The 21,603-nt window shown below is 44.8% G+C and overlaps 1 protein-coding gene across 2 annotated transcripts in view; it reads right to left on the reverse strand.

Annotated features, from left to right (window-relative positions):
- Nucleotides 1-265: 265 nt before the first annotated feature.
- roraa (RAR-related orphan receptor A, paralog a) overlaps nt 266-21,603 on the reverse strand; it is a 221,048-nt gene continuing 199,710 nt past the window's right edge. For both annotated transcript variants that reach the window (XM_033635427.2, XM_033635428.2), the window contains 9 exons: nt 10,925-11,010; nt 9,311-9,452; nt 5,010-5,405; nt 4,247-4,368; nt 4,009-4,141; nt 2,889-2,996; nt 1,775-1,885; nt 1,450-1,562; nt 266-1,034 (listed from right to left, as the gene is read on the reverse strand). In XM_033635427.2, coding sequence (XP_033491318.1) covers nt 870-1,034; nt 1,450-1,562; nt 1,775-1,885; nt 2,889-2,996; nt 4,009-4,141; nt 4,247-4,368; nt 5,010-5,405; nt 9,311-9,452; nt 10,925-11,010 — 1,376 coding nt within the window. In that variant the 3' untranslated portion in view covers nt 266-869. The remainder of the gene's footprint in view (nt 1,035-1,449; nt 1,563-1,774; nt 1,886-2,888; nt 2,997-4,008; nt 4,142-4,246; nt 4,369-5,009; nt 5,406-9,310; nt 9,453-10,924; nt 11,011-21,603) is intronic.

The following is a 21,603-nucleotide window of genomic DNA, read 5'->3' on the forward strand; positions in this document are numbered from 1 at the left end:
GAATGGACCCTTTTCATTGTGTTGGTGCCCCGTGCTTCTCCAGGGCACCTGTCCAGAGAAGGATTAATAGCAGATGGCCTTACATGATTTCACTATGCAACAATGGTGGATGGAGTCTTTGACAGCTAAAATCATTGCGTTTGTCATTAGAATTACCAGAATTCTATGTTCCTTTTTTTTTTTTTTTAAACGATTGTCCACAGAGAGGTGCCGATTTGCATCACCATGCCGACAGACCCTCCCTCAAAGTCGCTGTGAGTTTTCATTCCAAGAACTGCGTCCAAAAAGATACGACTGAACACAAGAGAAAAAAGGGGCTGAACTTGACCAAAGTGTGCGCATTTGTCAGCTGTTTGGGAATATCAGGGGTAAAAGTGTTGAATGTTTTTAATGTGACAATACTGTTTTGGGAATGTAATTTGAAAAAAATTATAATACCGATGCAGATTTCAGCTATTTTAATCTGTAATTGACTCAGTAATTGTTTGTACAATTACAAGTCAGATACACAGATGAATCATTATAATGCAATGATGCAATAAATACTGGTGAACATTAAGGGATGACATTAATTTCCATGTTAGAAATGCGCAAAAGAGGGCCAAGTTCAACCAGACAGAAATTATTTGTCCCTATCTCCTCTTCGTGTCCCATGGGGTGTCGGGTCCCACAAGTCTTCCAAAAGAGAACTAAAATTCAATAAAGTAAACCTTGAGAATCAACTCTCTAAGCCCTCCCCTCCGATGTAAAAGAAGAAGTTGAACAGCGTGCCATCTGTCCGCTCTGGTTTGTGCAGGGCACCAATAAAGTGTCTCAGATTCCTCCTCCACATTCCCCTACGGTGGGCACACTGGCACCTGGCAGGGCTGCTACCCGTCAACGGGCATGGACTGCTCAAAGTCTGATCCGAACAGCTCCTTGTATAAGGGGGGGAAGTGGGCACGCACAATGTCTGGGTATATTGCTTTGAAAGCTGTAAGCTTCTCTGTATGCCTACTGCACAGCGCTCGCAGTGTCGACACTTTGCATATCAACTGTGGAGAGAGAGGAGACAGGCTGTTTAGATTCACAGGGAGGCAAGGACATGGAGCAATGGTAGCGAAAAACATTCCTCCCTACAGTGTATTCCCTCTCACACAGGGGCAAACAGACTTGTAAATATTGAGACAAGCGCTCAGGCACGAGGAAAACTTGACACTTCATATTATGGAGCTGGTACAATTGATAAATTGCCACTTCTCTGCTGATAAAAAGGCATTTCATGTAACATTATGAATGCTTCCCCTGAAATGTGTGTTAGTTTAATCTAATGCACTAAAAAATGGTTGATGGCCTGTGGATAAAGATCCTAAACAGTGGGAGATTACAGCGCTACAAGGGTAGAGCATGCTTAGCAAGACAGCCACTTTCAGGGATAATGGATGGAGTGTGTTCGGCATCGCACTGTACCTTTGTAAGAATACCATCCTCTCTGTGGTTCTTCTGCAGGACGTGCTGGAGGGCCAGTTGGATCTTCTGCTGGAGTTTCTCCACCTTCACTTTCTCCTGGAGCCAAGACCGGTCTGGAAGGTAAATGATGACAAGTTTTTGTCACGGGAAACACCACACACGCTTCTTACAGTCTAGCTCGTGTGACAAGGAAATGATGCAGTGCCACTAATAAAAGATACTAATTGACAGAGAAAAACAGGAGGGCAACCGCGTTTCCTGTCGTGGTGAATGTGCGTCTCCCCCCCCCCTTTTTTTTTCTCTTTGCACTGTGAGTGACACCTACCAGCAGACATCAACACAAAGGCGGAGAACAGGGCGATCTCATCCTCAGACAGGTGCATAGAACACAAGTTTTTCCCAAACTCGAAGACGGAGCTGATCAAGTCGTCACAGCCTGCCACAGCAAAGGACACAGAGAGAGAGGGCTTAGGATGAGGAAGACCAAAGAACAACATTCACTCTTGATCTTTATTGGGAGAGAGGCACACAGGGAGGGGAGAGGAAGGGGAAGGAATGAAAAAGAGCGGCATGCTGACAGCACATGGGAGCGTCTTAAGCAGAACAGGCAATGCTTTTACTGAGTTTTGCCTCCCAGACGAGTCACTTTTGGCAGTTGGGTGGTGTTATGCAAGCCAAAATGAGGTCACTATTGAGGCTTTTAGTTAAATCAATTATCAGGGATAGAGAGAGACAGGCGGATGCCACCGCGGCTCGGGAAGCCCATCACTCTGCCTCCCCCGCCGCGGACCCCTCTGCACAGAACACACAGGACACTGGGACTCTCGAAGCTGGGACAGATACACATGCTCACTCGCATACACACACACAAACAGGGAGTTACAAGGGATGGCAAACTTACACACCAAGAAATAGAATTCAGCATTTTTTTTTTACCGCCACCATGGGACGCATTTACATTTTTTCCGTCAAAAGGCAGTTGGAAATGTGAGGAAAATCCACGGTGGAGAGTCTTACTAATGTCATGGCAGTCAAACACGAATGCTATTTGCTTTCGCCTGAGATGTTTTATATCAGACTATCAATGATGGTTTTGATAGCGCTCTCCCTAAAGACACTCCGTCTGGCTTTATTTATTCCACAGTTACAGGAGCCATATGCAGCAGAGCCTCACTAACATCTCTGTTCTACCATAAATAACCATTGCAGAGACAGCAATGCCAGGTGAGGCAGGGATGAGTGCTCAGTGTTTGCTTCCAGCCCTTCAGCGTTGTGTAGAACAGAACAGCAGACTCTAATTTTGGCTATTACACCAAGGGAAGGAGTGAGACACTGTAAGAAACACACACAAACACAGCGGCATACAAATACACGCGTGCAAACTCATTCAAACATGCACACACCTACTCACAACACACACACACACACACTCCACTTACCTAATGACTTGAACACATCAGGTCCGGCATACTTTCCATCAAAATAGACTGTGTTGTTTTGCGAGTCAAAGGCACGGCACATTCTGACAAACACAACTTCCAAAGAGCCTGTGGAGACAGACAGGAACAAGATGCTGAATCTGAGTGTTGTTTCTTTTCTTTTTTTTTTTCTTCCTAACAGTTACACATCAGTAAGGGATGCAAAACACATGATTGTGCTTTGTGCTATTCTTCTACAATATGAGTAACACAACCACTTTGAAATAAAGAAGCCTGCCGTCAGAGGGAGAGAGGGGGGGAAAAAAACACCTCTGCAGATGATAATATCATAGACAGGAGGCTATTCTTCTATAATGACATGCCAGATAAAAATTGCGCTTCATTCAGTAGTGACAGTGCTTATTCATTCAACCTTTATTTAGCAAGATAGGTAGGGAATTTATTCTATCCTGCAATTTTGTACCACTCTGTGGGAGTGGATAAGAGGATCAAGAAAATGTAACAGAAGCCATTACTGCCTCTAAGGGAGATGCTACTGTTTTAAAATGTCATGTCTGACAAGGGATCTCAGTCTTTATTTCATTATTCATATTGGCTGTGCTAATGTAAATAATACTCAGGGAGAGACCCAGGGGAGGTGTTTGTTTGCCGCATGTGCGGTATGTTTGTATCTGCGCGTTTGAACATCTGTATTTATGAGTAAATATAGGTGACAGTGTGCAGAGAGCCATCGCTGCATTTAATATTCTGCAAGTATGTCTTCATGAGAGCAGTCTGAATAAGCAGACATCATCGGTGTCTGAGGAAAGAGAGGGGAATGGCAGCCGTCACGATAGGTATTATCTGAGCTCGGGAACACGTTGCTTATCTAACGCTGTGTCCATCGCTGCTATGTATGTAATGAACAGTAGAAAACAGAGAGCGACAGAGACAGAGAGAGGAAACAGGCAGGGTGGGGTCTTCTCTCTGTGACACTGTCTGTGCGTGTGAAGAAGAGGGCTTTGTGCAGTCAGGTCAGCTACGCCCTTGTGACAATGCCAGAGGGGGGTGGTGGTGGTTGTGGTGGTGGTGGTGGTGGGTGAGTTTGACGGCAGCAGGCCATGTTGACAGGCTGTCATACCTGCTTTCAGCAGCACTATCTGATCGTTCTGACACAGCTCCATGAAGCCGTCGATGCGCTTGGCGAACTCCACCACATACTGAATGGCCTCTGTTATTTTGATAGCGCACAGCTGCCACATGACTTCCCGGGGCTAAGAACAGATAGGACAGAGAATGGGTTATCTGCTTTAAAACAATGGATTTGATTGCTGTAAGTGCTGCGGAGGCCAGCACAGGCCCGGCTGTGGTCGAGGTACCTTGCTCTGGTAGCTCTCCACCTCCTCCTGCAGGAAGGCCTGCCAGGTCATCTGCTGCAGCTCCTCCCTCAGATACTGACATGTCTCCATGTGTGACTTGGAGATGTTCTGGGCCAGGTGCTCTGCAACACAAACCATCGTAGCATCGTCACAAACACAGAAGATCACAGCTGAGATCTGAATGTTACTCACAGAGCTATGTGAAAGTGAAGACCCTGCTGATGAAATATGCCACAGGAAAAGAAGATTTATTTACCGAGCTTTCAAAAAGGAGGAGAGGCGGATACGCGTGGGCTTTTTTGACTGGGAAAAGGCTTGTTGACATTTCCTTTTACTGCCTGCAGGAAGCTCATAACTTAAGGTTGAGGCAAAGCCAATCTAGTTATGACACAAATGCATGGAGAGGAGGAGGGGCGCCACGTTACTCACTGAAACAAAGGTCACATTTTCTCTGAGAGAAATATTGAGTATAAGGATTTAAATGGTTTTGAAAACACATCTGTTAAAAGGAGTTCCTAGGCACAGGGGAGCCTAAAAAAATGATTTCCCCAGACGCCTGCCCTGCTGGATCCTGATTGGCCCTAATTAATGGAAACTAATTACAAAAAAGAGGCTCTTTTAATGAGTGTTGGAGATGAGTCTCCAACCTCCTGCTATTTTAAGCAACCTTTGTGTCGTTTGCCCCACGGTTGAGTTGTTCTCCCCCCTCCTCCATTTTGCTGTCTCTCCTCTCGTCTCCCCCTGTCTCTCTCCTGCTCCTTACCTAGTTCAGCCATGGACACGGTGGGGGAGGTTTCTCCGTTGGTGAAGGAGCAGTAAGGGAAGAAGCCAGAGCCGGGGGCAAAGTCGCAGATGGGCTCCGGCTTGATGCCGTTGATGTCCAGGCCTGACTGGTCAGGAGATGGCTGGATGTCCAGGTAGAAGCTGCTGACCGCCGAGTCTGGTTTGCTGCCATCAGGGGTGTGACCATCCATGTAGCCGCTGAGGTCGTCATGGAGCTCTGTGAGGCCATTGGCTGAGAGGCCATAGCTAGGTGTGAGTGGCTCCGCCTCTCCAGGCTGTTGTTGGTGGTCACGCTGCTGCTGCTGCAGCCGGTGCTTCTGGACCTCAGCGTACAGGCTGTCTCGCTGCTTCTTGGACATGCGGCCGAACTTCACCGCTGTGAATAACAGGACAAAAACGTGAGAATCAAGTGAAACACCACAAACAATCAACCTGTGCTCAAATCATACATCCTTTAAAATGCTATTGCCATTTTACTGAGCATTTTTGTTCATTTTATTGTTGAGTCTTAACATTTTACTCTTCAATAAGTAAAATAATCTTACCAGTGGGGTGGATTACCAACATAAAAGGCTTATTTCAACAGTTTGCTAGATACTGACAGTCATGTCTAGGAAATGCCTGAAACAGTGGAAGTGGTCTGAGAACAAACTGTATTATCTCTCTTACTGCTGGCTAAATTCTGATTCCTTTAACGAAATAACTAAATCTTGCCGTCTGAGACTTGTTTAGACGAGAGGAAAGGATTGAATTGGGGATTTTTGGGGCACATTACTTCCCTACTTGCTATAAATTGTGTACCACATTCAAAGATCATTTTTGAATCAGTGCCCTCCCCTGACACGGCAATACAGCACTAATCTATGTTAAAGTTGTGCGTTACTATTAAACCAAAAGATGCCGGCTATTAGCATCACACTCCCATGTACTGATGTACAGTACATTACATTACAAGTGCTATACTCTTAACAGATAACACTGATGAAAAAAAAAAGCAAATCTCCATATTTCAGGAGGGATCAGTTATGACAGAGATTATTACAAAAATGAACAGCCTCATAAATACACAGGCAGAAGTGGGAAGTGACTAACAGCTTACCAGCCACTCAAACATGAGACAGGCTAAGTTGCTGCCTCCTGTTTCAAGGTTTCCAGACTAAACAATGTTGCTGAGAATGAGACTCCTTGGCCAGAGTTCTGGGGGCCTGGCAGTATGTCAGACGGTCACAGTGTGTGTATATGTGTGTCTGTGTGTGTGTTTGTCTACGCACAGTGGAAAGCGAGTGGAGCGGCGAGGAGGAGAGTGCGGGCAGATGGGCTCTGGTGTGTTGAGTGAAGGCAAGAGTCACCTTCGTCCGTCCTAAGTGTGTGTATATATATGTGTGTGTGTGCGTCTGGCTATGCAAAGGCACTCATAAGTGCTAATGTACTTCTGTGTTCATTCACTTTCATGAATATGTATGCATGTGTGTGTCTGAGTTTAAGTAACGCAGTGTGCATACAGATATGTATGCTTCTGTGCATTCATGTTCAGGTTTTCTCTTGTCTGTGTGAATTCCTGTGTGTGTGTGTTCAACAAAAAAACTCCATCATAGATCTGCTTTGTTCTGACATAATCTGCTCAGCTCATCCCAGTCTGGACCAGTCCAGTCTGGACCAGCCTGGCACAGCAGGAGCCCTCCAGCGCACATTCCCACCTGTGTGCTCCCATTACAGCATCTCAGCTGCAGCAGCACTAATGACAACCTCTAACAACCTCCTATTTCATCAAACCTAGTTTCTATCACAGCAACAAATTAGTCCCACAGACAAAGCACTCACCTGCTACTGGCAGACAATGAACACAGACTGGCGTCTTAGCATGTGTTCATGTCACCATTTTCTTGGGATATGTCTGCTGTGTCTCTTTGAGAATAATGGCAGTCATTATCTGTGTGAGTGTGTGTATTTTCTTTGTCTCTAAACCGAAATATCAGTATACAGTACAATATCAATATGATGAACAACTTCAACTTAAACAACTAACGGTGTGTTTTTTTTTTTTTTTCTCCACTGAAAAATACTCTGATTCCTACCTGGGCGCAAGGATGTTTGTGTAATTGATTTTTTTATGCAGTCTACACTCAGTCTTTTAAAGAAGCTGTATGCTATATTCAGAGCATATCTCTGACTCAGTCTGGGGCAGGATTGTCTACACACAGTTCTCACCATAGAAGTGGAAAAGCTAACAGTGTTAACTCCATAATCAGTGCTAACAATGGCAACAGTGCTGACAGAAGGCCCGTTTCCACTGAAGAAGTTCCTGGCTCTCTCAACCGCTGTGTCTCCACTGAGAGAGCGGAGTACGAGGAAGGTTCCTGTAAAATTACGGGCTCTGGATGTGACGTAATTGTTGCGCGACCATTTTGACCGGGGCGACGTAGGGACGTTGTTAGCTGTAAGCCGATAGCGGTGTCTGTAATAACTCAGTAAATGGCCCGTGAAAAAAATATTTTTTCCAGCGGATGTCTTAGTTACAACATGATTGAGCTAACTGGAGTAGTTTCATGTCGTATCCGACAACGGGAGGCTTTTAACAGATGCTGTTGTGAGCTGTCCCTGTCAGCTGCAGCCACTACTGATGCTTTCTAGACATCGTGACTTCCCATAACTGAATAAATACCACACATAGCAACACAAAACTGCTTTGCTAGCTCAATCATGTTGTAACTAAGAAAAAAATATTTTTTTCACGGGCCATTTAGTGAGTTTTTTTTACATGTCGGCGGAAGCTATATGAACAAGCTAACCCTCGTCGGCTGAGTTTTAAAAATGCCAGCTATTTTGTAGCTTTTTGTTCACATCACATCCCTCCTTGAGTATATCCAATCAGCACCAAGTAATCCCCAAGCCCCAGCCAGGAGTCTTTCGGGGCCGTTCTGAGTACCTACCCCGAGGCAGGGACTTGTTTAGCCCCTGTAAAAGTTCCGGAACTCTGTCCTTAGGGGGTGGTTCCTGCAGTGGAGACACGCACCAACGGCCCCGGCCCCGTAAAATTACCCCGAAGTTCCTGCGGTGGAAACGGGCCTAGAGCTAACATTGTTAACCAGAGGAAATATCGGAGGGGGGCCACCACACTTTGCAGACAATGCCATTCCATTATCAATGGTAACCACCATATGAGCGCAGTGTAGGGTGGTGGCGATAAGCTAGCCAGTGGATGCATTCACAGGCACTCACATGCATATATAGCCAGATTATCTACCACATGACTGTGCATTTCCATAGGTATTTGTACAAGCAGTGCAGTCATGAAATTAGCGCACCAGAATTCGTATAATGATCATCGTAATCATGAACTAGCAATTTGTATAACTAATCGTTAAGGCTACGATAACATGATAAATGCACGTCGGGTGTAAAGAAGGATGTAATGTAAAGAGCACAAATCTATGTAAGAAAGTAGGTTGGGGTGGTGGATTGGTCAAACAAACCTAGGACTTTCCCCCAAGAGACCTGTGTTTGTGTCCTGGTGAAACCAACAAAACACTGAGTCATTATAAGGTATGTTGCCACGTTGCGTTAAGCATGTAACTTTAGCTTAAGTACGTAACATGACGACTCCAAACAATGTTTCTTTTCCTAAACCTAACCTATGTAACTTTGCATCCCTAAACCTAACAAACATGACTTTACGCTAAGTATGTAACATGACGACACCTAATAATGTTTCTCTTCCTAAGCCTAACCTGCGTAACGTGGCAACATCAACCATGATTCTTTTCCTAAACCTGACCTAATCAGTGGGGGTGCTAATTTGCTGGGTGCAAATTTATTACATATCAAATAAACAATTGTATGAGGACACCAGACCAGAACAACTAACAGAGAAGTTTGGATTACAACACACACACACACACACACACACACACACACACACACACACACACACACACACACACAGGTAGCATGACTTTACTCTCTGCTCAGGATGCCATTAATCCACTATATCTTTACATAGCAAGTAGTTGTTGGCTGCTATATTAATGTTCTTAATGTCCCATACAGCTCATTTAAATTCAAAGCAATGGACTGTTTTTTGTAATAAATAATGAGCCCTAAATATACACTACCAGTAAGCTCTGGTCAGAGTCCAGAGCCGCATCCCTGAAGCACTGGTTCAAAGGCACTTCAGAAGAGCAGATTCTTGCCCACACAGGGGCTTGAACCTGGGCTCTTCACCTCTCCCTACTCACCATGCCACCCTGCCGCATCCGCCCACCTCTCCCATCAAGCACTTACCATCTCGTGACATGCCCACTGCCAGGCACTTCTGCAGCCGGCAGTGCTGGCAGCGGTTGCGGCTGGTACGGTCGATCAGGCAGTTCTTCTGACGGGGGCAGGAGTAGGCTGCATTGCTCTGCTGACTCCTCCTGAAGAAGCCCTGCACAGGAAAGGGGCACGGAAACACCTCGGGTTACTGTGTGAACCACAGTGAGTGGAAAAATGTCCTGGGACTGAAGGATCAATTCATGTCTTCATGGCGTTTCAGTGCTGACAAAATTCATTACTGATTGATAGTGATTTACTGTATTCCTAGTGGTGATATTTTTATTTTACTGCTGCCAAAATAGATTAGATAATAACACTGCTGCGATGGTATTTTCCTGGCTGTTACACTGTAATATCTGGCATTCACACAGCGCTGTATTTCAGCAGTGTGTACAGCATGAGGGTGGTGTGTTTGGGTAGGAATGATAACAGTGGATGGTATTTTTCTTCACTGGGGTTATTAGTGTTGATTAACGCAGCACCGGCATGTGCAGTGCTAAAGGATTGCGAATGCACACCGACTGGATTCCTCATCCTTTGACTTAATGAATTGATTCCAGCACATCATTAACATGCCCCACTCTACTGCTCCATACACATATGTCTTAATTAGCTGCTCATTGGCTGTTTAATTACAAGAAAACAGCTGACAGCTGCCAAGTTGCTTTATAATGGAAGCCATTATGGAAACAGGCTATAACTGCCAGTGACAAGCAGCACTCTTTAATAATGCTATGATTTATGGTGCAAACTTTTGTACTCGCACATATCATTAAAGGCCTCTCTGCCTTGGACTAATTAGCAATCATTAAAGATAGATTTCAGCAGTTTATTCTTTAGTGTTTTGTTCCTTCCAGCTCCTGTGTGAGGGAGAGGAGTACTGGGAAGAACAGGAGCTCTCTCTCTCTCTCTCTCTCTCTCTCTCTCTCTCTCTCTCTCTCTCTCCTTAACACACACACACACACACACACACACACACACGCACACACGCAGGAGCAAACAGCAAAGGTGCAGGCTGGCTGAGGAATGCTAATGATGTGCCTGGTGACAAGCACAGGGACAAGAATACACTCTAAGCACAAAATTCCCCTCACTGTGAATGGCTGGTGCATTTGAAACAGTACAAAAGGCGGCTTCAATGGAAGCAACACTGTAGCAAACAGCCAACAATCTGCTATAATTCAAAGCACTCTCCTTTTGATCATTTTATTTCAAGAAGAGCAGGCTGCAGCAGAAGCAAAAAACACAGTGAAAAGACATGTCCCTGGGAGGGAAAGGCAGAGCAAGGCAGAGGGATGACTTTGTCCTACTAATTGTGGTTTTCTGTGATGTCCTCTGTGGTGCTTGACCACTTTAATGATCATGCTCCGTGTGTTTACACTTCGCAGTCCCTCTCCAAATCGTCGTAAAACTTCAGCAACATTTTCAAACGTTTTTCCTAGCAAGCAACTTTCTTTACCTCCTCAATTTTCCCCCCCGTCTCTCCCCTATCAGCTCTCCTGTCCCTCTCACACACACATACACACACTCACACACAAACACTACTTCCCATGACACAAACAGGTTCAGTCTCTTGATGCTTACCTTACAGCCTTCACATGTTATCACGCCATAATGGATGCCTGATGATTTGTCTCCACAGATCTTGCAGGGAATTATTTCGATTTGAGCTGCAGAGAAGAAAAGGGAATGAAAGAAATAAAAAAAATCAACATTTTGCTGTCACAAGTCACTGTACAACACCCTCACCATGGATCCATGTTGTTACATGAAAGAGCACTGTGCTTCTAAAAACATCTCATCCGGTGGCTTTTGAATCCTCACTTCCACAGAGCATTAGCTGAATATTTACAGAGTTGTGTGTGTGTGTGTGTGTGTGTGTGTGTGTGTGTGTGTGTAAGGAGGCCATTTTAAGTCCTCACAAGCAGCCAATGTAAACATGGTGTCAATTTGCATCCTAAACACAACTTACATAAGGAAAAACCCAGCTCACCACAAACCCTAATACTGCACAGTAGTACTAATACTAGCCTTGTGCAATGACAAAGGCTCATTTAGCCACATGAGGAGACATTTTCGCCGTTGGAAAACTTGACTTCATGAAGCCTCTTAAACTTCAAAACCATAAAAACCTCGGGAGTAAATCCACTGCGGCCACAAAGAATCATAACACTGTGCCTGGACGGAGCGGTGGCAGCGACTGTGTGCATCTACAGGAAAAAGGGCTCGGCGGCTGTGGTGTTGTGCCGTTGACAGGCGTGTGATTCACCCGCCATAGAGGACAAAAGCGCAGAGAGGACAGGCCTCATCCATCGTTGGCCTTCTCTTCAGGAGCGGACCACAGGGCAACACAACAGAACACACAGACATCAGAGACATAGAACTCCCAGCTCGTCCCCTTGCTCTGAGCTTTATCACTGCAGCCACTGATGCTACATCCCTCTCCACCTCTACCTCCCCCCCTCTGTCTCCCCCCCAACCTCCCTCCAGAGATATCTATCTCACAGCCCTCCTCCACATCTCCAACATCTCAGTCCCACCATCCCAACAGTGCACTGCAGTGCCAGACGAACTCCGCTATCTGATCTAAATCGAGGAAAGATCACCGCGGGATATTTCCTCACAATGTAATGGTTTTCTCCAACCAGCCATGCAGCCAGCCAATGAGAGCACGTGGAGCTATTGCAACACAAGTCTATACCAATTAGCAGAGGAATATTATGATTTTTGCCTTAATAAGATGCAATAAAAATTATAATAATTAAAAAAGTGGTGGTACACTCGCTATGTCAAAGTGTTACATCAGCCTCTCCCCTCTAGCCAGGCCTAACTGTCTCTTACCAAGACTAGAAGCTTCAAATATCCCTTGTACACCTTAACAACCAACCTCTTTAAACTAGTTTGATCACATCAAAAGTACTTCTGCAAAGGTTCAATCCGGAGATCCCTGCCCATTTTAATCATCTGCCTAGGAGCTTGTAATGTGTCATGTGGATAATGTCCTTGTCCCTGAGGCATGCCCGGGAGAGGCCCTTAACACAGAGCCTCTAATCCACTAACCCCGGAGCCACACTCTATTCATTCAGGAATCTGTGTCTGTTCTCCTCGCGCTGCTGGAGTCAACAAGACCGGCCATGTTTACATGGAATTAGCCTACATTTTAGTAAAATGAACAAAAGGGAGTGGTGAAACATGCACAATTAATTCTCCTCCAGATAACACCTCCTGCGATTTGTGATTCTCACATACAATAGAGGGCACTGCACCTCGTCGGCCCGGATTAGAGTGAAATCCAGGCAGGAGGCGGGCTCTGACAACCTAACTGAGAGGGTTAATTTATAATTAATCTTTTCCTTACTGTGCACAGTTGCTTGTTATTTCGGTTAGGTCTATCTCTGTATGAGTGCACTCTATTGTTTGTTTTTGTGTTCTCCCTGCATGAGCATTAGCAGTGCAGTGTGTTTCGACTCCTATAGCGTTTTCAGCCTCATTACTTACATAATTTGTTCTGACATGCACTCACAACAACTGAAGCGTGCTGTAATTATGACTAGCTGTAGTTATGGTGAACTAAAGGTTGTAGTGACAGGCCCCAGCCATTGGGTGGCAGTGCAGGGCTGTGGCTATGGTTGTCTTGCCAAGTTAAGCCAAGCTTCCACCCACCCTATCCAGCCCACAGGCTTTTGGCTCTGAGCTCCAGCCTCTGATAGCTCCAGGCTTAGGCTGCTGCTAGCTTCCCCCACCCCCACAGCATAGCTGTGAGATGCCTTCATCTCTCCTGAAGAAGCGGAGCTGGCTAGGCGCTCGCTCAGGCCTGACAGAGGCTGTGCCACATCAGGTGAAAGCAGTGGGAGTAGAGACGCGGGGGTGCCAGGCCGGGCAGGGCATACACATACACGAGCATGCCTCACAAAGCCCTATCTGCAGCAGGAAGGCCCTGAGTGCACACAGCCTCACCAGCTAACACCCTCTCACTCCACTGCTGCACAAGCCCCTGGATGCTCAGTGCACTCAACAGTAAAAAGGGTTTGTCTCTGGACCGGCTGAGGCAGGCTCTGTAGTTTCTTGTATGAGAAAAGACCTCAGTCTGAACATATAGTAATTTCCACACTGGGATAAGCTGCTTTCAAAAAGATGTGGAGAGCGGGGTCAAGGAGAATGAAACCCCAGCACTGACACAATGGAGACCAAATACACCATGAAGTCACCTACACCCTCAGCCTAAGTCAATATTTGTATGTCTGTATGACTATGCAAGTTGTACTCTTGAGTGACTGGTCATGGGGCCCCTAAGCTACGCATTAGACACTGAGGATGATTTAAACTGAATTCACACAGGAGAGTCAGTCAAACAAAAAAGGCCTGCGCTTATAAGCACTCCCAATCTGGCAGTCAATATCTATTGACATGAGCTGCGGTGTTAACTGCCTCTTGGTGTGAAACAGGCAGCTGCTGGCTCGCTTGAGCTTGACCAGCGCAGTGCCACTGATCCCATTCACCGCGCCTGCCTGCCTGCCTGCCTGCCTGCCTGCCTGCCTCCCTGCCTCCCTGCCTGCCCGCTTCCCTGCCAGCCAGCACTGCCTGCTCTGTTTACGACATCAAAGCCAGGCACAGTTAGACGGGCAGCCATGCTAAAACCCATCCCAGCAGCCTGACGCTGCCTCACAGCACTGCGAGATGGCCTCTGCACGCAGGCCACTTCAAAGACACCTGCTGAGACGCCAAGATTATGTATGAATCACACTGCAGCACAATCGCACCATGCGCATAACCACAAGGGCCGGACAGCGGCTCAAGTCTGATTTCCTGTATGCAGCATTGCAGTCTGGCGTGGGTGTCTTGGACAATGGGCATGGCAGAGAGAGGAGACAGTCAAGCCGAATGCTAAAGCTTGTTCTTTGTCTGTCTGTGGTTGAGCAGTTCAAGGACACTGATTCACCACACTAGCAGGCCCTTTGAGGGGATGACGTGTCACTCAGAGCACATGTACAATAGGACAGCTAGGCCTCTGCATGTTCACCCAGTGCCCTTCGCTGTCTTCTCCACAGCCCTGAGATCAACCTCACTGCTAAAACTACACCACGTTATCAAAGACGTGGAGACTGACAGTCAAATGTGAACACCTAGAACAATTTGCCAAATGTGCACTAACAGCTTACAGGGGCCCTGTCATAGTTTATTTTATTAAGCGTCGGGGAGACAGACACTGTCAGACAGAACACTTCCCCCCTATGCAGTGCACATGTAGCACCGCTTCATTCAAAGATATAAGGAGTCATTCACAAGACATAATGAAACTGTGAAGCTGAGAAATATATTTGTGATGAGAAACAATTAGTGCTATTGCTATCTGCACCTGCAAGTGAGCTTTATTCTTATCAGATTATTTAAAAAAATCGCTTAGTTCCTGATATTGTTCTTAATTTTTTTATACCCTTTAGAGTGATTTTGTTTCAATTTAGCATGCTGGTAACACAAAATAAAATCCTACAGGCTTGTGCAAACATGGAAAATCACTAGTCAAAATCTCCTGGCTGTTCCCGCTGAACCCTTGGACTACTGACATAACGTTGAAGGATTAAGATTATCCCTTACATTACAGACCCATGCCCAGGCCACCGTCATAATGCTGAGAGCTTAACCCATTACTCGATTGGACCATTAAATCATTTTCTCATGGCCTGATGATTCATGATAGGTGTGCACAATAAATGAAGTCTGAAATTGAGGCTTCTATATGTCTGTCTGTCTGTCTATGCAGAGCCCTTTTTTTTTTTTTTTTTTTTTTAAACCGACTCATTTCTAATGCACATCATCCTGAGAGAAAGCATGTGAAGCAGTCGGAGGAGAAAAACACATTTGCTTCTCTGGTGGTGTGTGTGAGTAAGTGCGTGTATTTGTGTGCGTTGGTCGTGTTGTGTTGACAGCTGTCAATGACAGAGTGACGCAAGCCAGCGGGCTCATGTCAGAGATTATGTAAGGAACTGGACAGGGCAGAGCGTTATGAGCAGATTAACAATTCTTCTACCATCAGACAAACTGTGTTCATACATCCTCCTTTTATAATATTTATGCAACAAAACCAAACAAAAGCTTAGACAGGGTCATGTGGCTGCTCTCAGGACTGTTACACAAAAGCAAATGTTCTTAATAACAGCATTTACACATGGTCAACATTCAGACACCAGACGCACAAAGCTATGTTCCCTCTGTCATTATGTTCTTGCTATTCATTTTGCTACATGAACTTCCCATTTGGCGCTTGAGATCAGCTGTCGGTTGATAAAGAGTCTTCTCTAAACAGATACCCATGACAGTCAGATCTAGCTATAGAGAGACGACAGCCTAACAAGAGCTGGAATCAGAATTCTGCCTCTTTTCATCTGCCAGGGCTCTGCTGTCATGTGAAGTCGCACAACACAATACTTTTTTATTCCCATTTATGCAGCAGAAGAAAGGTTATTTGAATGTCAGCGGCAAAGGACAGTCGTGGCACGGAACACAGGCTGAATAGTATAAATGTGTTATTTGTTTAGGGATCGGAGGCTGTTGGCGTATTACCACACAGACGTTCTAATGGCATTTGCTGGGTTTGGAGCACAAAGAAAACGCACAGCGCCGGAGAGAAATTCACCTGCAGACCAGAAGTCTGTATCATCACTTTAAACAGCTTCCATTCAACCTGTAAACACGCTGAAGTCATCAAAAAATATTCTGACCAGGGGGATTAGAGCACGGAAAGACATAATTGACACATTTTGATGTCTCTGTGCTGCGTCTTGCTAATTCCCCCCCAATCATTTAGCTGCCTAAGCTGTGATCCCCCTTCACTGGAGACCAGCTATATTTGAAGAGATATTTCCGTTTCAAAAGATGGGCTCTTTAAGCCATTCCCTATTATTCCTTCATAGCAGTGCAGTGACTTTGCTAAAGCTCAGGTCTGGACCATCGCCCTGGGCTGCTTTTTGGATGAACTCATGCGTACATCTCTGTGTTTGTTTGTGTGTGAGGCCTATTAATATTTCAACACTGCCCAACTCCAGATGCCTGTACAACACAGCAGTGCTTCTCTCTTCATGTCTCTCCCTGTATTTACTTGACTGTTTTATTGAAGTGCATTCTGACACCCTCTATGAGGGGGAGCTGGAGAGGGGAAGATGTATTCCCAAACCGCAGCACAAGACATCTCTCTCCATGTCTCTTTCTCCACCGGCGTAACAGTAATTTGGGCACTAATTTATGTGTTGTTGTGGCAAAGATTGACGAGCTTCCTGACTGGGAGTCTGCGCGCCTGCACTCTGGGGGAAACAACAAAAGCCCGGGTTTACCGAGCAGACGAGCACCATGAAGGGTAGCATGTGTGCGGCGCTCCTCTCCCCTCCCTTGTCTGCCCCACCTGAGCTCAAATCTCTCTCCCCATCGCTCCTTACCTCCCTCTATCCATCTTCCCCCCACCTATCCCCTTCTTGTCTGTGACTGCGGTGACAAGTGAAGTTGTGCCTGGGTGCTAGGGACCGGAGGGCACGCCCCCTTCCATGTGTGCGAGCGTGTGCGTGCGGGCGGGTGTACATGTGCGCCAGGAGGGAGAAAGGCTCACACTGTTTACTCTGATGGCAAAATACAATCTGTAGACAGCACTCACTTATGCATTCTACCAGCCCCTAGTTAGTCATAGAGAGCCATGAGAGCTGAATAAAAAATCTGTGTTGCAAATATTTACATGCTTTGTCTAACTATTTAGATCATTCTAATGTGATACATCCCCTATTATAATGACATGCATTTTTTGAAGGGAAATAGAAAGTTTTCATAAGTCTGAGTCAGAGCTGCTTGTGCATTGTTTGCTTTACTCATGCATTGTGCAGCAAGGCATTGGGATGCGCCAAAACTCAAAATCACTGAGGCTGAAATCACACAGGACCGACTGATTGACTGGCGCAGGAGCTGCTGTTTGAATTCTAAGATTTAGCCGGGGATCATGTGATGCCTCTGAACCTTTAGTCTGGCCACTTAAACTAAGCAGGGAATGGTTAAAGCCACGATTGTGGTACAGTGCCTTAGTTAAGCACCTCTCAGCCCCTCATCTCCCTGCAGGGACAGCAGCCTAGTAGGCTCCTTTAGAAAAACACAGGAATATATAAATAATGAATCCCTCAAAACATCCACTGCAATTACACGCAGAAACCTTTACATAACAACAAAGAGCCTTGTTCCATTGCACCAGGGAATTTGCTACTGCCACACTGTACAACTTCCTTCCTCCTATAATTGCTGTATTAGTATGCATTTCTGTAAGACAACCAGGACTCTGCTGTGGGTTTTTGAATAGAATTTTTCTACTGTTCACACAAAGAAATCAAAACTTACACCCATAGAGCTTCCTGCATGGTCTTTTTTTGCCAGAGGGGTGACAGAGTATATGAGCATTTTGCGTGCATTTAGACACTTGCACAGCGCTTGCTTGGGTGCTTCAGTTTTGGAGGATACAAGGGGGAATAGAGGGGTTTGAGGGGCGGGGGGGGCTGGAGGTCTCATCTCATGCTGCTGCTCAGGGTCAGTGGGTCAGAGGCACGCAGCCAGAACACACATGGAGAGCAGGCTGAATAGTTCAGCTGACAGTAATTGTCCCTCTGTGGTCTCCTTAGGAAAACATGTTTCCAGACAACGCAGACCGGCTGCACGGGCCAGATAGTAATCATGATCTTGATTTGCTCCATCGAAGAGGGAAGCTCGGCATAAGCCTGCAGTTATGGCGCGAGTCAGTATTTCCATTGGAGCTGACATCAGCTGAAGCCTGCTCTGCGTGGGGACGCAGCACATGCGTTAATAGATCAAGTGAACTTTATTCCAAAACATTCAAAATCAATTTTTGGGGAGGAAAAAAAATGCTTCATGCAATATCTCTACAAGTAAGAAAATAAGGAGGAGACACAGTGTAAATGTGTGTCTCAATTAATAACTGTCCCCTAAAAATTGTGATGCTTAAATTTGTCTTAAATTACAGGGATTAGTGTGTGAGAAATACTAAACTGTAGGTAACATAATAACGATGCAGATGGCTTAAAGGTCCAGTGTGTAGGATTTTAGGGGGATGATTTTAGGGCCATTTGCAGCTTCACATCAGCCACTATAGTTAGCAGCCCCTCCCTGACAAGCAGCATTGAAAAACACTGATTTTTTTTATGTGAAACTTCTTTAAATCAACGGGTCTGTTTGTTTTGGAGAGGAGGAGATCTCTGCGGATAATTAAGCTCCCTGTAAAAACCTCCTGAGCAATGAACACTGAAGGAATTCTAACCAGGAGACGGTTCAGCTGCAACCTGCAATCCTCATTGCTAGATGCCACTAAATCCCCAAACAGATAAGCACAAATTAGCATGTGCTGGGCTAGCGGCCCATCTGCGATATGCCAAACAGCGTGGGAGAAACATTAATTTTTAACGTGAAACTGCTTTATTTAGTGCTTTACCAGTTTAAATCACCTAAAGTCTCATATGTAAACATTGTGTACGCACAGAACGAGGCCTGAATGAGGCGTACGCCACTTCCAACGCAACAGATGTGATCTATAAAAACAGACTTGATGGGAGAAACTTTGACCCATGCTAATGAACATTTTATAGACAGGAAATTGGCGACCCAGATGGTGAGGTGGAGGCCTGATTGTAGACACTATTGATCATTTTTTGGCACGCATCATTTTTGGCTTTTTTCTGTATGTACATTTTTAGTATAGATCTTAGGCATTGTTTTATAAATGAGACCCCTGCTCTGTTTGTTTTGTGGAGGAAGAGTCCTCTGCAGATAATTCAGCTCCAGGTAAAAACCTCCTGAATGATGGACACTGAAAGAATTCTACCCAGGAGAAGGTTAAACTGGTTGTAATCTGCAATCCTCACCACTACATGCCACTAAATCTTACACACTGTTCCTTTAAGCTATTCCTGCAGTTAGCTCCTGCTTCACATCATGCTGTTCGCTGCAGCCTGTTAATTATTTATGCGTAAATATTAGTGCACAACACCTTGAATCATTCCTTATATACAGTAACAGACATCAGACTGTGGAAGGAAACTTAAAATTCAATAAAGTTATGAAACCATATACACATATATCTTACTATTATAATGTATTTTAATCCCAAAATAATAAGTCGCTCTCCAAAACATGAGCAAGTCTGTCTGCCTTTGATGAAATCTGTAAAGTTATTGTCTGCGAGTTTTATGAACGCTGCACACAGTAGCGCCATTACTCAACAGTTTTTTACGGCCGGGCTGATGAGCACTTTTTACAGCACCTCTGCCATTCTGCTTGAAGGTCTTGGGTTTTCATCAGCTGAAAAAGAGCCGGCAAGGACAGGGAAGATGAATGACATCAATGGCCAGCCGATACTACCAGGGACGTGTGATTGAGACAAATGAGCCTTGTTACATTAGCTGGTGATACTGAATCCTGCTGCTCAAAGATCCAGAGCTTGATAGAGCTGAAACTAGAGGCACCCAACCTTTCCACAGATCACCGGTGTCATGGGGCCCCAGAAGAAGAGCTTTCTCAGAGAGGCTGCTTCACTGGGTTCGCTCTTTCTGTTTCTACCTGGACGACATTTGTTTCCCCTAATGTGAGCCCCTTTTTATGTGCATGTGCACACACACACACACACTATGATTTGGCCTTCAAAGATTTTCTAGTCTCTGTCTTCCAGGTGCAGAGAGAAATGAGAAATGTGCAATTATCTAATCCATACACAGTGCCCTTGGCCATTAGCGTCTCTTAAGAAGTGACTTTGAATCCTTCCATCATGCATCATTTATCTTCAATACTACTAAATGTTCAAAATGACTGAACTAGAATGTTATGATCGCCAGCCATGTTAAATATTTACTTGTGATAAAATTTGCAAGGCATTTTGAAAAATCAATCTGTTTATTTCATTTTGCCCCTGGCAGTATCAGGGCCATGATAAGCAGACTGAGGCAATGAATGTCAATGGCTTGCTTAATTGTCAGTACACGGCTATGTCACTTAATCAGGAAACATGTAAGTGTGCATCTGGTGATATTAAATGGACTTGCAGCAAATTATTTATATATTATATAGTTTTATATATGTATGGTTGCTGTGCAATCACAACATTGTCTCCAAGTTTGGTGATTATAAAGGGACAAAGTCCTTCCCCTTTCAATGGAGCACCATGGCACCTTGTTATGAAAAAAATATGTACGGTAGTTAATTGTGCCATGAATTACACATGTGATGTTTGTAAATGTAAAAGATAATTTTGCAAGTCGGCACAGTTAAAGGTAGTCATAAAACTGTTTAAGTATAGACAGTAAAAATACATAATCAGAAAGACTACACAAGTTGCGTAAGTGACGTCATAACTTTCTCCCTCACTGATGCTACAATGCCTTTTTGTTTCGTACTGGTGTGTATTTACATGAGCAAAGGGTCCTGCTTGTTCTTTCACTTCCCAGCTGATAAAAAGAGTGGGAGGCATGGAACATAGCCAAGCTACCTAGCCAGCAAGCTAGCTGGTGTCAGTGAGACACACTGTGCAAGATGGGAGATGTAGTTCACTGAGCAGTTTCACGTAGAACTGAATGGTACTAAAACAAACCTGTGACAAATTGCAACTTTTTTAACTTGCAAAATGATCTTTTAAATTGACTAAAATCATGTGTCATACATAGCACAATTTGAACAGCATCAAATTGGGGGGTAGGACTAGACAAGCATATTGCTTCTTCCTACTCCTTTTTCGGACATGATATGTAAATTTATATTTCTCTATGTAAGTCTGTTTATGATTTCTCATTTGTCTCTGTTTTGTAGGTTGTTTTTTTCCCTGCAATATATTCTATTTTTATCTTTTTTAGATGCTTGACTGACTATTGCACGTATTTTTTCGGAAACATGGTCCCATAGGGGGACATCGAAAGGGGAGGGACTTCACCTCAATATACCACTTTAACAAAAAAATAAATAAAATGAAGCATTATCTGTACCTTTATATTCTTTTCCTTTGGGGTTATAAGGGTTATAATACCCTTTTTAAAAATGCATTATCACTAAATTCAATGGGACAATATACCATTTTAAACACTCACAATAAGTCGATCGTGGTGAATTTCCATTATTGGGATAATCGTGAATTTCGTGTCCAGTGGCACCCAAAAGTTGCTGGGCTGCCAACAACAAGAGACTCTGCAAAAAAAGGCTGCATACACACCACCCTCAAAAAATGCAAATATCATGCATCGATA

The sequence above is a fragment of the Epinephelus lanceolatus genome, chromosome 5 (genome assembly GCF_041903045.1).
Source record: "Epinephelus lanceolatus isolate andai-2023 chromosome 5, ASM4190304v1, whole genome shotgun sequence".
Taxonomy (NCBI): Eukaryota; Metazoa; Chordata; class Actinopteri; order Perciformes; family Serranidae; genus Epinephelus; species Epinephelus lanceolatus.